General features: G+C 37.6%; 3 protein-coding genes across 4 annotated transcripts in view; all 3 read right to left on the minus strand.

The window, feature by feature from the left end:
* pcxa (pyruvate carboxylase a) overlaps positions 1-4,656 on the minus strand; it is a 121,744-nt gene extending 117,088 nt beyond the window's left edge. The window contains exon 1 of the mRNA XM_084137667.1: positions 4,277-4,656. The gene's annotated coding sequence lies outside the window, so the exon portion shown is untranslated. The remainder of the gene's footprint in view (positions 1-4,276) is intronic.
* Positions 4,657-5,164: 508 nt separating this feature from the next.
* calm3b (calmodulin 3b (phosphorylase kinase, delta)) lies at positions 5,165-9,240 on the minus strand. Of its 2 annotated transcripts, XM_084136943.1 has the most exons (6): positions 8,833-9,240; positions 7,958-7,988; positions 7,435-7,578; positions 7,253-7,359; positions 7,025-7,160; positions 5,165-6,797 (listed from the first exon to the last, which is right to left on the minus strand). In XM_084136943.1, exons 1-6 carry the CDS (start codon positions 8,833-8,835, stop codon positions 6,769-6,771), a joined length of 450 nt encoding a protein of 149 aa, XP_083993069.1. In that variant the 5' UTR covers positions 8,836-9,240; the 3' UTR covers positions 5,165-6,768. The 2 variants fall into 2 exon arrangements, with proteins under 2 accessions (XP_083993069.1, XP_083993068.1); XM_084136942.1 differs by having other exon boundaries at positions 7,253-7,578; positions 8,833-8,973.
* A 1,295-nt stretch (positions 9,241-10,535) lies between these two features.
* On the minus strand, positions 10,536-15,286 carry slc3a2b (solute carrier family 3 member 2b). The gene is made up of 9 exons (XM_084137930.1): positions 15,157-15,286; positions 13,964-14,193; positions 13,668-13,852; positions 13,218-13,391; positions 12,324-12,412; positions 12,054-12,199; positions 11,524-11,833; positions 11,373-11,429; positions 10,536-11,278 (listed from the first exon to the last, which is right to left on the minus strand). Exons 2-9 carry the CDS (start codon positions 14,176-14,178, stop codon positions 10,934-10,936), a joined length of 1,521 nt encoding a protein of 506 aa, XP_083994056.1. The 5' UTR covers positions 14,179-14,193; positions 15,157-15,286; the 3' UTR covers positions 10,536-10,933.
* Between the last annotated feature and the right edge of the window lie 1,893 nt (positions 15,287-17,179).

The following is a 17,179-nucleotide window of genomic DNA, read 5'->3' on the forward strand; positions in this document are numbered from 1 at the left end:
GGCATTACAGAAAGCAGTTCCTTCATGCTCCTGTAGTGATATCTATTGAGTGTTATCTGCATCTGTAAAGAACCAAAGTGATAAGTAGTAGCCTTGCAGTGTTTCACACAGGAGCTCTGGAGATAACAAGAGTCATCACTCGAACTAAAGGGAAAGTGAGGTCAAGGAAAATAATACATGGAACAACAGGAGAATACGCCTTGTATAGTAAATGAGTGCTGCAAAATATAATATCAAACAAATCCACAAGCACTTGGACAAAGAAAGAAGACTGGCATATGCTACGTGAGAAGATACTCAAGGCTGTCTTTAAAAAAAAAATGCTGTATTTCAAGCTTATCCACATATACTGAAAAACATGAACAAGGTCAAGCGCCCACAGGGCCGAACAGAACGAAAACACAATGTTGTATCGCGATCATATTGCCTGTGGATAAAGCTTCTAAGGCCGAGACTGAACACCTGAAACAACAGCAGAACTGATTAAACTCTGTGGGAAACACTGAAGGATCAGAGAGACTCTGAGGCCGCAGGAGACAAAAGGCTATAAAGACTACAGAACAGACAATAAAAGCAGGGTTGCACAACAAAAGGGGGGGGGGGGGGGGGGGGCTACAAATTTGCATTCCGGGTGGAGGTGGGGTGGGGGTTTGGGTTTGGTCACTTCAACCAGACTAAAAAAACAACAGCATGTTTGTTATGAACAAGTATGAATCGTTCACAAAAATATCATTACGATGCATTTAGAAAAAAGATAGCGTGAATTTTCATTTTATTCCGACGTTAACAGTGTTACTAAATTATTAGAGTTTATAATTAGAGTTTTAAAATTGACTTTAATTGCGCATTAGGTTATGACAAACTAATAAATGTTAAATAGGAGAACAGAGCATGCACAATTAAATATCCTACATCGTCAGATAGGAATATTGTAACATAAATACCTTCCTAAATACAACATTTGGCACATTGTTAGTACTTAATTTTGTGTTAGACATAATTTTTTAGATTTTTCTATTCATCCCATGTCATGTTAATAATTTCTGCAGATTTTTAAAATTAGAATAATTTGTTTACTTTTTTTTTTACAATAAGCCATTCTGGTAATGTGATGGGTCATATGACGTCCAATGTACTGAAGCAAAACCAGTTGAAAATTCCAATTACCAATTCATTTAGGAGTGGGGAGAACTAGCAAACACACCTGGTTTATATTTGTCCATTTTCTAAAGAAAACATTTGATACTAAATTACTTACGAGGATATTGCAAAAACATGCTCAAAAGTCTACCGACTGCAAAGGAAGGGTATTTGCACAGCATACGGCCCCTTAGATTCATTTCTAATCTGCAAATCACAAAATTCCTCTACAAAAGCTACGGCTGATTTCACATGGGAGCATATTTAAGGTGTCTCATTTCACTCGAACTCTTGGTTACGGAAAAGTTCAACTGTTCTTTTACTTGTCTTCTCCTGAATAAGGGGCAATCCTCTGCCAAAAAATCACAACAATACAGCAACTGTGTCCTGCCTGAGAGAGAGAACCTGACACTTATACATGAGCGCTGCAGAGGAGAGAATCTGAAGCTGCTGTAAACAATAGCAGCACATTTATGTGAGTGACTGTGTGGAGATGGGACAATGTATTGGATGGCATTCTAATCTGTATGTGAATTGGGCCATCGTGTAAAACAGAGAGGGGTTTATTGGTGTGATTTGGTAGCAAAATGATCATCATCATGTTACAAATTTTCCTGACTGTGTAGAAGCAAGTGGCTTTGAGAGATTAAGTGAACCATTCGCATTACAACTTTAATCCATGAGTGTGTTGGCACAGCCTGGGGGCTTGGTCTATTAAAAAAAGAAAAAAAAGAATTACTGTTACACAAAAACATAAGGGCAATCCAATATTTAAACATGCAATAAACCTTTTTCTTGGATCATTCCAATCCCAAAATGCACCACAAACAAGGCTTTCAAAGAAGTCTGTGTGTCACTCATAATGTATACATGCATGAACATATACAGTCATGTGAAAAAGAAAGTACACCCTTTTGAATTTTATGGTTTTATGTTTCAGGACATAATAAAAAAATAATCTGGTCCTTGGCAGGTCTTAAAATGAGGTAAATAAAACCTCAGATGAACAACTACTCGTGACATATAACACCGTGTCATGGTTTATTGAACAAAAACTAGGCCAAAATGGAGAAGCCATGTGTGACAAAGTACACACTTACTGCTTCCACAGGAATTAAAAGGGTAAATAGCAGTCATACGCTGCTAATCAAATGTCTTTGATTAATTGATCATCAGCAAGCGTGACCAACTCCATAAAAGTAGAAGTTTTGGCAGTTTGATGTTCTGGAACATTTCGGTGTGTGACAAGGATTTGGCATTTATTTTTGGCTTGGCAAAGATTTTTGGCTTGTTTTGCAGCCACAGGACCTGGGCACCTTGCAGTCATTGAGACGACCTCTGTATACCAAACGTATTCTGAAGTCAAATGTGAGGCCATCTGTTCGACATCTAAAGCTTGGCCAAAATTGGGTCATACAACAGGACAATGATCCCAAGCACACCAGAGCAAATCTACAACAGAATGGCTAAAAAAGAAAATAATCAAGATGTTGCACTGGCCCAGTCAAAGTCCAGACCTCAACCCGATCGAAATGCTGTGGCAGGACCTTAAGAGAGCCGTGTATTTAACAAATGCCTGCAAACCTCAATGAACTGAAGCAACGTTGCAAAGAATAGTGGGACAAAATTCCTCCACAACGATGTGAGAGACTGATAAATTCATATATAAAAGTATTACTTCAAGTTATTACTGCTAAAAGTGGCTCTACAAGCAAATGAATCATAGGGTGTACTTAGTTTGTCACCCATAGTTTCTCCATTTCGGCTTTTTTTTAATAATGACACGGTCTAATACAGTATGTCATGTGTTGTTGGCATCTGGGTTGTATTTACTTCATTTTAAGACCTGCTAAAGACCAGATTATTTTTTTATTATGGCCTGATAAATAAAACCATACAATTTCTTTTTCACATGACTGTATATTTTAAGCAATGGCAAGATGGTAGATGTGAAATGGGATGAAAAGACAGGCAGTCTGCATGATTCTGCACATCATCGGTTGCCACCATGTGGCTGATGATGATGACTCCAATATATCCCAGGATTCAAGAGTCATCAGGTTTCTGAAGATGTTCATAAGTGTCATATTATCCGACACCTGCTGCTTTTCATAAAACATGTTCAGTGTTACGTAACTGTATAATATGTAACAAAAATTGGAGTCAGGGGTGAATCTCTTGACTATGACAATATGACCAAGAACAATTCATGTGAACTGGAATCCAATTCAATTAATAAAAACTGCATGTACAATAATTAAAAAAGGGACATGTTTAAAATACATTTTTAAAAGTCATGCTGAATCTGCTCAAACAACCAAATAAAACCTGGATATTAATGTACATGGCAGCTGCACAACAAAATGTTAATAAAATATAATATTTATAGTAATATAATATTTTAAAAGATTAAAAAGAAAGAAAAAAAAATCAGCTAACTTCCTCCTCCAACCTCCATATAGCGAAAATCATGTTACTGGTGTCCAAATCACTGTTCATTTCTTTATTTGCTGTTAACTGCCCTATTAAGATTTTGGGCATCATAAGGGACAGTTTGACACTGTCATTCCTGGATTGGGATTGGACTTGGACAGATGGACGTTAAAATTGTCATCGACAGCTGCCAATTTAAAAGTGAACCTGAACTTGCTGCGCAATGAATAACCATTTCCTTCAACATTCCTTTTTAAACGTGCAGTCATGAAGTGTTTATGTTTGGTAATAGTTTATAGGTCAATATTTTTTTTCTTGAATCAATAAACCACCCATCTGTATACTGACAAACTATTGGTGTATGTTGTAAATCCATCATCTTGTCCAGTTTGATTCATTCAATTGGCACATGGGTTAGCAAACAGAGGAAAGCGTGAGTGTGCAATGCCCTTTGATCGCATGTGGCATGACTTCAAAACTCTATCACGGTTCATAAATATTTACTGCAGAAGCCACGACTGTCTGTTCATTTAAATAAAATGCACTTATGCTCAACTTAACATATCAAGCGGCTAGTGTTTATTAGGGCAGCAACTTGTGCTCATCATACTTGCAATAAAGCATAACTTACGACAGCAGTTTCAAAAAACGAGTATCATCTCATCTGATCCGATTAACATAAAATGCGAGAATGCAGTCTTACCTTCTTATTCTTGTCTCACAGCAGTGGCGTTCTGGGGTCCAATCCTGTTCCTTGAAGAAGAAACGTGAATACGTGAAGACGTAAAATCCTCGCTGCGTAAGTTCAGTGAATATCAATTGTACGTAGCGAAGTAACTAAATCGCCTCGCCTGAACTCGCTTATTTACATCTCCTGACAGGGTGTTATTTCGCAGCCGAATGCTTCAGATTCCCCGCTGGATTTTCAACTCGTTAAAATTGTTTGCCGAAGTATGTCTAAATCGTCTGAGTTGGCTTGTCCTGCCTCAAATCAGTTGAACACTTTTTAGTATTTGGCCAGTTGCAACATTTTTTCCTTGAATCAATAAACCACCCATCTGTATACTGGCAAACTATTGGTGTATGTTCTGAGACTGGCGTCCCCGCCTACGTCTCACTTGTCATTGATGTGATTGGTTGGCGCTGAAATCGGCGGTGACCTATTCGTTCTGCGTGGCGTCAATCATCAACAGCTCTGTACAGGTGCCGGTATTGGACGTTTGGGGAAAGCTTGGGTGTTGTAGTTTCATGACGGGACAAAACTACAGACGGAGACTTACTGCAGACTTTGTCATGTGGACGTTTCTGTTACCCTCACTCGTTTCTAATTTTACACATCCCAAAGTTATAAAATATGTTTATAATATTTGCAATGTATGTGTTTGTTTGTATGTATTTCTAAGTGATATGCTGTGGACATGCTGATTCAAAGTGATAAAATAAGGCCTAATATTGTCTTGTGCAAACAAATGACAATAAACACAATAGATATACATCAAATGCACTTTTCTGTCTCTCTTACACTATTTTTAATAAGCCCATGCAGATTTACAGTTATATAGGCAACAGTGTTATGAACAAAAAGAGGTAATTTAGAAACAGAGGTCCAAGATGTTTATTTAGCAAGAAAACCAGAGTTCTGCAATGGAATGCATAACCTTTCTCTTTTTTTTTACTATATTACCTTATGGGCAGAGGAAGAGAGAAAAAAGAACCAGACCGTAAACTTAGATCTCAGAGGAAGAAAAAACAACAACATATAAAGGTCATAAAAAACATAACAGTAGAATAAATTAAGAACTGGGGCAGAAGATGCAATACTACCACCATAATGTATGTGATTCTACCATTATACGCCATTTAACCTTAACCATTTGTTTAACGGTCTATACAGTTACAAAAAATGGATTTCATTCAAAGCTGCATTTAAAGGCAGCAGTTGCTGCACCAACACAGCAGACACTGTCTAACTGATTGACAAGCATTACGCACCATCCCAATTGCCACTGTGCATGGACCACAACTACAGGACCATGGGAGAGCATGCCATTGGTTCTGAAAAATTCTTTTTTTTTTTTAAATCATAAAATGCAGGTGCTATGGATGTATACAAATATATCGAACAGCCTGCAGGAAAAATCAGCACACAGCTTAAATTTAATATTTTTCCCTAGACAGAAATGGTCCACTGACTAGGACACCAAGTGCAGCATCAAAATGTAAGACTGTATATTAAGGTGAAAATATTCTACATCTTCAGTAAAACTCCACGCTTATAGAGCTCAAACCAAACATTAAACCGCTCTACACCAGTCTAGAACAAAATAGGTGGCAATTGCTTTGGGGTAGTAAAATTAGTGAGGAAATTGACATTGGATAGAAGGTTAAAAACTTCCCCCCATGTTTCTCTCAAAAAATACAAAAAAGGGGCAAAGCAAACTAACTGAAATAATTGGTCCCCAATTAACCATCTCTGGATTATTCTACACAGGTTTGTCTAAGTTTTTTTTTTTTTTGAAGTTTTTTTCGTAGACATTAGTTATGCGGTCCCTAAAGAACAAGCCCTATACCAAAACGTAAACTGTACTGAGTGGCTCCACTTTAAATCCAACTACAAGCACTCGCTCAGACACACAGTTCTACACTTACAAAAACAATCACACTATGACATGGAAGTTTGAGCCATTTTGTTATATAAAGCCCCTGATTATCCATGAATGGTTATTCACCATACAGTTCTAAGACCACTGAGCAGAGCTTGCATGAGAAACATGCAGTTAAAGGAGAACTAGCAAGTTAGAAAAAGAGGCAAGCTGGGAAGAAAAACAAAAGACACAGAAACATGCCAAACGTAAACAAAGCATGCATTGCTCTTGTCCATATAGTATGTCACAATCTTTAAAATATTGATACATGTGTTACACTGCTGTTATCACCATCATATATGCAAGATTTAAACTTTGTTGTGCATGTAAATGTTTTCTTCCAAAGAAAATCAGATAATGTAGGAAAAAGATTACAGAAGATCATAAGTAAAAACAAGCAGAGCAGGGGACTGTTTAAACTAATGGAAAGTAGAAGAGAGCAAAACTAAATGGAGAGGAGTAAGATATTGGGTTGTGAATGCTTGTTGAAGGTTGACAGTGAGAGTGCTGCCCACTGTTTGGTCTGCTGTGCTCCTTTTGGTTTCCAGTTTTACTTCGCTGTCATCATCTGGACAAACTCTGAAAAATTGGGGGAAAAAATATATATATTAGATATACGTGCAAACCTTTACAAACATTCTGCGAGAAACAAACTTCAACAAAATAAGCCATAATACATTTGACCCTTGAATTGTTCTAAATACCTCAACCACAAGCTTGGGAGTTAAGCAGACAATACACACTTGCATAATATAAAAATAAAAATATATAACACTATGCATCAATGACATTAACATGTGGAATACCTTCATAGTTGACCTGGCCATCACCATCAATATCTGCCTCCCGGATCATTTCATCCACTTCCTCATCTGTAAGCTTCTCCCCCAGATTTGTCATGACATGACGCAACTCTGCTGCACTGATATAACCGTTTCCATCCTGTAAAGCATTAGTCATTGAGTGAGGAAAATATTTCCCTTTTTTTTTTTTTTCAATAAGTGAGAAGATGTTTCCAAGAAAACCTATTTTACCTTATCGAAAACTCTGAACGCTTCTCTGATCTCCTCCTCGCTATCTGTGTCCTTCATCTTTCTGGCCATCATAGTAAGGAACTCTGGGAAATCAATTGTTCCATTGCCTGAGGGGGGTAAAAAGATAAGATTTAGAGAAGAGCTACAGTAACATGGCACTATCTGTGGAAGGGTTTCCTCACCATCAGCATCAACTTCATTGATCATATCCTGAAGCTCTGCCTCTGTAGGATTCTGGCCCAAAGAGCGCATGACAGTCCCTAACTCTTTAGTAGTGATGGTACCATCACCGTCTTTGTCAAATAAGGAGAAGGCCTCCTTGAATTCTGGGGGGGGGGGAAGCACAGATAATGAATTAAATATTATACAATTATCATCAAATCATATTGTTGGTTTAAAGGGATAGTCCACCCCAAAATGAAAATTCGGTCATCATTTACTCACACTCAAGTTGTTCCAAACCTGTATAAATTTATTTCTTCTGCTGAACACAAAAGATGATATTGAGATGATGATACCCCACTGACTTCCATAGTATTTTTTTCTTCTTCTCCATATTATGGAAGTCAATGGGGTCCATCAACTGTTTGGATTCAAACAATCTTTAAAATATCTTTTTTTTTTGTTAAGTAGAAGAAAGAAATTCATACAGGTTTACATTTTTGGGTGAACTATCCTTTTAAGGTAACGGTTAATCTTACATACCAGCAATCTGCTCCTCTGTTAGCTGATCAGCCTATAGAAATTACACACACAAAACAGTTAATTATTATAAGCATAGCCAGATAGCACTGAGATTTCAGTCTGAAGCTTAACTTTATTTATTGCGTGTTAAACTGAACGTGTCTAACACGTGATAGCTTGTTTTACAAGTTTGATGATGTCATTCATGACTACAACGCCTAACTCAGGGCTCTGTGAATTTGCAAATTACTAAACGCAGTCACAGCAGACTTACGTTACGTTGCTACATTTAACTGTATTTGCCCATGTGCATTTTTTATTTTTTACTATAGTGAGGTTCACGGTTATAGGCCAGCTGAATGGATTAGTGCGCATGCTGTGGGAAACTAACGTTACTAGCATGTTGTGGCCGATCCGATATATTATAAAAAAAACTTGAACTATTTTTTGCACAAGGGACGATACGGGTCCCGTCTACTGTAAACCATCGACATTTTTACATATATTTTCAAACTGTTGCCTGCTGACGCCGACATGAGGCGAGCTAGCAACAAGGAATCAGTCAAGGAGGATGTGCTAGAATAGCACATTTTATGCTGTAACGTTAAATGTCTCGCGCCTAATTGCAATTATAGGAAGCATTACTAAACGTCACACGGCAAGCGATAAAGCCGTTTAGCTACTCAACACTGAGAAATATGAAAACTGTGTGTAACCCGTTTAAGTGACGTTAGCCCGGGAGCTCGCGCGCTTTCAATAGAATGACGGTTAGCTCGCGAGGAGCTAAGCTAACACTAGCCCATTCACACCTATCACTTCGCCGTGGACGCTCAGCCATTTTTATAGCAACGTTGCACTTTGACTATTAGAATAAAGTGATATAAAGGCTTACTTACCATTGCAATTTAGTGTGAACTACGTTGCTCTTTACGCAGATAAAAAATGGAAACCCAAGCGTTTGCTTTCCGCCCGTGCAATTGTCAAGCACTATCTTCTGCTGCTGTGCGCCCAAATTTCAATATCACTACGCCTTAGTGTTTCGGTCCAAAGTGGGACGTCGCACTCCTTGACAACAAAGCTGTTACTATGGTCTTCCTACGCCACGTAGTCAAAATGTTTGAACTCCAAATAGCACATAGAAACTTTCCCGTTTTAGTTTACAAAAACGATATATTGTACAGCGTTGTTTATCGACTGTAAATTTATGCTTTATGATTATTCTTTTCAAAAGCCATAGCATTCAACTGTAGCTTTCAGGTTTGAATGGATGGTGGCGGAGAGTTTATATATAGAAGTCTGATGGCACTCGTCAGCTGACCTAGGAAACGTATTTTGATTGGTTTTCAGCCACCTGCAATGCGTCAGGGAGTCCTTGATGAGTGCAGTTCTTAAAGACACAGACGCTGGAAAACGAGTAGTGCAGTCAGTGCTGCAGACTGGCAGCATTCTGTTGTTATAAATACGCCCATTTTATGGTCAGTACTGTGATTTTGAATGTATTATTTAGAGAAATAAAGTTTCAACTAAAAAAAACACCATTAGATTTGAAGGGAACAAAAGTGGAGGTTCTTGGTCAGGTTTGTGGTCCCAAATGAGTAATTGACCTAGAAAAGTTTGAGTTGTGAAAAGGTAGAGGACATCAGGAGAAAATAACTCATTCATCAGTAATATTTCAAGTATCTATTTTTTCCCTTTTAGATTTACATTTAATCATTTAGCAGATGCTTTTATCCAGAGCAACTTACAAATGATATAAACTATAGAAATATCTTTTGAGAAGACAGTTGATGAGCCTTTGTTTCTTGTGATGATAGATAGACCCTTTTCACATTTCCGGGGTTCTCAGAAGTGGAAGTTGTCATAGTTGGGTAAACTTCTATAGTGGTGAATGAGACTACATTCAAAATATCTGTTCCCATTTGCTCAAATAGCAAAAGAAAAACTCCACAATAGTGTTTTCACAACTTTCAAAGAGGAAAAAATAGAGAGAGATTGATAACGGCAGTCAGAAGAGAGAAAGACATTTCATTTAATTGAACTTTACCATGACTCCCACAGCTGCGGTATTAGAAACACCCTCAAAAGAGCTTTAGTTTTTTTTTTGTAATTTGTTGCAAAGTTAATAAAATACCAAGTATGGTGTTATAAATATACATACTTTTTAAAAATGAAAATTATAAAATAATATAAAAACTTTGCTGGATTTTAAATGCTGATGACTGTTAAAACACTTCATCACAGTCTGTGAAAAGGGTCCATTAGGTCTGTTCTCGCAGACCTCATATACATTTGAGACAATTTCCCTCATCACTCAAGGCTCTGAGCCGATCTCAGCAGGGGTTTGTAAATCTGTAATGAGTTAAAATAGCCAGGTGAGACTGAGCTCTCTATATGCATAATGAATAGCTCTAAATAAAGAAGTCATCAGTAGAGACACCTGATATCATGCTATACTGGAGACAACGAGTGCTGCTCCCTTTTATGGTGGTAGATTTTAATAATTCAACCATGTCTCCGTTACATCTCATTATGCTGGCAACACTTATGAAAATAGATGAGGGAAGCCTACCTGAAATAAAACAATGACAAACTACAAAGATGAATTGCTCCACTTAATTTATTGTCCACACCTTTCATTTTCATGCCTTTTTTTTTCCAATTACATAGAAGAAACAGACATTTAAGATTTACTCGAGGACATGTGAACACTTTTTCGTGTGCAGAATTGCACTACATTTGAAAAACTAAAAAAAAAAAATATATAAAAAAAAAAAAAAGGTTTAAATTAAAAATAATTCTTCCTATGGAATGTATTCTATGTAACAGAAAAACAACTACCAGCTTAAAGTTATTTTTAGTAGTCATGCAGTGCATGTGATGTATGTATTAGTACAATCTGATGCTGTACGCCAGTGTTTATGTACTAAAAACGACAAATATTGCAACAGAACAGCCAAATCCATGTCCTCACACTAACTACAAATTTAAAGTAAGTCTTTAGGATGTATAAGGAAACTTCAGCATTATACCCTGTTCTGGCTTCACCTCAAGTTGTGCAAGGTTAAGCATTTTACCAGCATCTATATCATCAGTACTACACACTACTGTAGCTTTTTCAGGAATCTCAGCATGCTTCAGCTGAAGAGTGATCGTTTCGTTTGAGTGCCAGTTGAGTGCAATAAGGTAGCGCTCATTCTGGTCCCACCTTCGCACATAGGCCATAGCGAAGGTCGAGTTGAACAAAGGCAAGTATTCTCCATGCTGCAGAGAGCGCTCCTTTGATCTTTTTCCACTCACAGTCTTGAAGAATGTACGTAAAGTTGCCATTTTTTCCAGAATGTTCTGTAAAGCAAACATTAACATTTTACTAAAACTGCAGGACACAATATTGAATGATGTAAGTCTGGAGATTTAGTAGTGTGCACGAGTGCCTTACCATTGGAGTCACAGTGCTGTTATCAAAGTCCCACACCATGGTTGGGTTTTTGGTAGACTAAATGGAAGAATAACACAACATTTTAGGATCTGCTCTTGAAAAGCACTCGGACCTGCTGCCTACTTTTGATCAAAACCTTCAGTTAACCTACCTCATCTTCCAGTCCGATCTCATCCCCATAATTAAACACTGGTGTGCCAGGCAGGGTGAGCAGCAGCAGTTGACTCAACTTGAGTTTGCCAAGCCCCACTACTGAAGCCAGGTGTCCAGCGATACGCCCACCGATGTTCCAAGCCAGTTGGGTCTGATTGTAAGTGGAATACAAGCGAGCAACAGAATCTGCAACTTCCAGAGCAGACCTGGACCTTAGAGCACCAGTGAGGAGCAGGTCAACACCAGTTTTGTTCAACACAGCAGCTATGTCATCAGGAGAGGACTTCTCTGTAACGCCAATTAAGACCCTGGAAAGATAAAAAGTCAGTAAGGTTGAAGTTATTTAATAAAAGTATTAAATGGAGCAAGTTGGTTAGTAATACATTTTCAAAGTCCCCTTGACAGGAGTTCAGTTTATAAAAGTTGCTCCCAACAACCACAAGGTGGCTCCTTTACTTCACAAAAAGAATCTTCAAGTCCATTCATGAAGTAAAAAATAAAAATAAAAATCAACTGTTGAGTGCTCACTTTTTAGTTTTTCCATCGGATTCTGTCTGATTGCGGAAATGGTCTTCAACGCCCCTCCAAAGGGATGGGGCTGCAGTGGAAACCTTCTCGACACCGTAGAAGAGGAATCCGTCTACACCTTCTGCTAGCCAGTGCCTCAGAGCAGGCTACAAAGACAAGGATCAGAATTATTACTCTGGAAACTCAAGTACCCAAATCAAGTTCAAGTGATAACATAGATTATTGGACAAAGAAATTATCTATTACTATTGCTCACAATCTAAGTCATACCTCAAGTTCCAAAGAGCTGACAGCATCATTGTCAAACCAGGGCTCTTCTCCTTTATAGTTAGGGGTAAGGTCCAAAACAACAGAGATACCTAGGGGTAAACACAAACATTTAATTGAGATAGATAGAGAGAGAGAGAGAGAGATATATATATAGAGAGAGAGAGAGAGAGAGAGAGAGAGAGAGATAGATATATATATATATATATATATATATATATATATATATGTGTGTGTACATACATAAATTTATTAGACCACCATCCAATGTAAGGTTTGTGCCACAGCTGCCCAAAACTAACAGTATTGGTGATTACCAAAATCATTTTTTATGTTTCTGAAATGGTTAATCCACCAGTATGTGTAAGCTCTTTAGTCACAGTTGGCCAAGTCAAAGTCCGGACTTGAATCCTATTGAACAAATTTAGGATTCAGTGGATTCTAAGATAGATCGCACAAAAGTTCTCAACAAAAGAAAGTCTTTGGGAACAACTAGAAACTATTTGGAGGTCGATAACAACAGAGACTGTGGAAATGTACTGTACATAGAGACAATGCCAGCAAGAATGCAAACTGTTATCAAGGTCAAAGGACGCCATTCAAAATATTAAGTTTTTTTTCCATTTCCATTTATTCATTTTACAGATGCTTTTATCCAAAGTGACTTACAAATGAGGAATACAGCAAGCGATTAAATGACAATAAAAACATATTTAAAGTTTAAAATGTTTAAGTTTTCGACAGATTCCTAAAATATTTGTGTTTTCTCCTCATTATGATGGGTGGTCTAATAAATTGGAGCACTGTACATGTACACATACATAAGCAACTGTATATTTTGTAGAAACTGAGATACATTTCAGAATTATTTGATAAATAGTAAAGTCTGAAGCTCACCTCTTCTGTGTGCAGCCTGGATTACTTCTTTAAACTGTGACGCATTACCAGCCTCTTTAGAAATCTCAGTCAAGTTCAGATCCTCGGGCTTGTCGGCACTGGACACATGGATCGGGCCTATGACAAGACCCTTCACCTTTAACTCATCCAATGCCTGAACCTTTCCAGCCAAACCTGTGGGAAAAAAAGAGAATAAATAGGGAGATATTTAGATCACAGACCACATCCATGTTAATCCTAACTTCATTGTACCAGATTTGTCGATTCAGCAGCATAAGGAAAGAGTGATAATGAGTTTGAACAAGGAAAGAGTGATAATGAGTTTGAACATGTTCAGAGCCTGACATCCGCATTTAATTCCCAAACTGACTCAACCCTGCAACCCATTAACACTCCCTCCTTAACATAGATCATTTCGGTTGATTGGGTGTTGACCCATGGAATCTTTACCTTTCAGGTCTGAATTAAAGGATTTCACGTCTCCAATCTGGTACAGTGCTCCATAGTTCCACCAGTTCATCTCAGGGAGGGGCTTGCATCGAGGAGCGTGAATAATGATGGCAATAGCGCCAGCCAGCATGCCCAGCCAACCAAGCCAGAATAGAATCAGAAGTGCCCAACGAACTTTAACCCACCTATTCAAGAATAGACAACAGTGATTACATCATCTGAGTAACTGAAAAACAGAAAAATCCACACCAAGATCTAACTTAGTAAAAGAGGTTTAGCCATGATGCGTGTCATACCCTGGTGTTCCGGCTACTTTCATGAGTTCTTCTTTGGATAATCCAGTGAATTTAGTCTCCTCATCTGGAATCTTCACCTTCACGACGCCATTCTTCTCACTTACAGGCGAGATGGCATAATTATTTCTAGCCTCTCCCTCTCTCATGGGCTGCTTCTCCTGCTCCACCTCATTGAGCTCCACATCTTTCATATCCACTTCAGTTTCGTTGCTCATTTTGTGTTTAATGTCCTGGAAACAAATTAAATTACATTAGCAGCAAGCACATCTTGGGCTGAATCCGAAATCGCCCCCCTAAACCCTCATTCACTGTTCCCTACGTTAGTCTATTAATAATAATACTGCTCACTGTTCGTACATCGGTTGCACACTCGTTATTGCAGTGCAATGTAAGGTTGAATAAGTGCACTTGGTTACGTCCACTGTGGTTTCGGACACCACTACAAATGTCTGTCCCCTCAAATAACGCCCTATTTGAGGGTGTAAAAGGGATTTCGGAATCAGCCACTGTCGTTATGGAACCAGAATTACAGGCTGAGGAGGAAGCAGATGTTTGACGTCATGGGCAAGACACGCGTTCAGGCAAGATACATGGAACATTGCATCACCTAATAAATTCACGCGGAGATGGCGACAAAAAAACCCATAACAGATGTACTAATACCCAAAATGACAAGTACACCAAGGCTCTTTGGTAGACTAGAAAGATTTGGGCTCTGTTAGACAAAACAACAGTTAATCCAGATTAAACCTCCAGTGACCGTAGACATAGCAACCAAATGCCGGGTGCCAGATCAGCATAACCACGCTCATCGAATCTAGTTAAAAATATACATATAAATATAACTGACCTGGAGCTAAATGGAGCGTTTGTGAGCATTAAATTATAAATAACACTATCGATTCGTTCAAAGCAGTAGTTTTCAAAGGAAACTGTACATTTGATGTAAATGGTAGCGCGACATTTTGTAAACCGGATTGGTCCAGTTCTATTTGAGCCTGTCTGTTCACTGACTCATTCAGCCTGAATTAACACAGTTTAAAGAATAACAAACAATTTAAAGAAACATGCCAATGTAATAGTGCTTTTAAATATGAATAAACCATGATGTACGGCTCGCAAATATCAAGGATGTTGGCAAATTTAGGAACTAACGTTGCGCAAAATTTAACTGAAACAAGACCAGATCTTACCAGTTAACGTTACACTGGAATAATGATGAACTCTTCGTTTAAATTATCTGTGATAAATAAGAAATAGCCTGCTTGTGTTCGCTGGTACCGTTCGAGTCTGTATTCACAGTGATGATGCTTGAGGTTTTTATACGCAAAAAGGCTCTGAGCCGCACGCGGCACGCCTACACGTTTCTCCGCCCACATTTAAGGGGGAATAAAACCCGTTTTCGGACTAGGGAAAAGGCCAACAATTCTACTATTTTAACGAATCGATTATTTTGAACAATTCGTTTCAAAGAACCTGTCCCTTTACATCATGATAAGAAAGTAATATAATCGTATAAAAAAAGTATTTCCAATATATTTTATTTGTATTTTCTGCTACATTATGGTCTGTTAAAGTTTATTTTCGCTACATCAGTCAAATCCCATAATTACCCCTAAATATCCGACTCAAAAGAACGATTCGCTTGCGAATCATCCACGGTGTGAATCGAGTGCAACTAGCACATCAAATCTGAAGCAGTTTTATTTAGAATTATATATATATATATATAATTCTAAATAAAACTGCTTCAGATTTGATTATATATATATATATATATATATAAACAAATTAATTTAACAGTGTTCAGTTTGTCAATTCTGTAGTACGTGAACCTGCATTTCAGGCAGAAAATCCATTTTTGTAGCATTTTAGAGAGTCCACCTTAAAGGAGGCTGTCATTACTACCTAATTCGTTCTCCCTGTTGACTGTACAAGACCTCCATAAACATGTTTTTGGGGGGTTGAATGTATTGAATTTCTTTCCTAGAAAGAGAAACAGCAACAACAACAACAAAAACCATTGTAAACGGGAATCTCAATGTACAGTTTAGTTAGTTCTTCAGTTCTTTGTTCAATCAAAGTCTACCACTTACCCAAATTGTTCTATATTTTAACCATGCTGTATTTATGTTTTATATGTATAGTGTAGCTTAATTTGTTTGTTCTTTAATATATTATAAAAAGACCACTAAGTGAAAAATAGCTCAAAATGTTTTGCTTAACCTTTACCCTAATTATGTGCTTTGGTCATTTAAGCAGCTAAGCCTGATTAAATGCAGCTCCAAAACTCTTATTTGAATTTGCAATAGACACGGAGTACAGTAAAAATGCCTTATCAATCAGGTAGTTTGATGAAACAGCAAAAGAAATATAAGAGCACATATTTAAAAAATAATAATAAACAAAACAAAAAAATCTAAATGTATAAAACCCTTATAGTTTTAAACTCTTTATTAACTTCTATTGTCCTTATTTGCTTGTCTCATGTGCTCCTACTGATAAATAATGTCTTCAGAAAAACATTCACAACATATAGAGGACTGTGCTTTCACGTGTCTCCTAGAACCCCTCAGGAAAACTGAAATATGATCTAACAGCAGACATAGACAGTGAGGAGAACACGTGCTGGTATTTTGATGAGATAATATGGAATATTTTACCATAACTTTGTCTAACACGAGCACCTGTTTGATTGGGTTAATTTATCATTTTTGTAGAAACACAAAGGTTCATTGTGTAATTGCCTGCATGTTTGTAGAGCACTATAAGCGCAACACAAACTTCTATAGTAATTTTTTTTTTCAAACAGAGAGAGGCATAAGTGAGCATAAGTTAGAGCATAACACTCAGAATGAAGCTCCTCCCATCCAGTCTCAGATATCATGTAAACACTTCAGAGCACATTGTGTCCACGGCTCACTAAGAACACATAGTTCTGAGCGGTGGCTTACAAGCAGACACAAACATTTTCTTCTTTTTGGTTTAACAATAAACTGTGGCTTCTTATCAAGAATACATCATCTCATCATTCCTTAGTATGTGTTAATGAAATCAGAGAAGATGTGAGAGTATAAAAACTTGACAACAAAAGAGCATAAGTGCTAATTTGCACTTTCCTTGATCATCTCTCCAGAAATCAATCAAGCATTCTGGAAGGGACTAAGCCAATCAATATTACACAAACCCTTGAGTGAATATACAGTAGGCTAAGTG

This window comes from Abramis brama, assembly GCF_963993115.1.
Source record: "Abramis brama genome assembly, chromosome: 15".
Taxonomy (NCBI): domain Eukaryota; kingdom Metazoa; phylum Chordata; class Actinopteri; order Cypriniformes; family Leuciscidae; genus Abramis; species Abramis brama.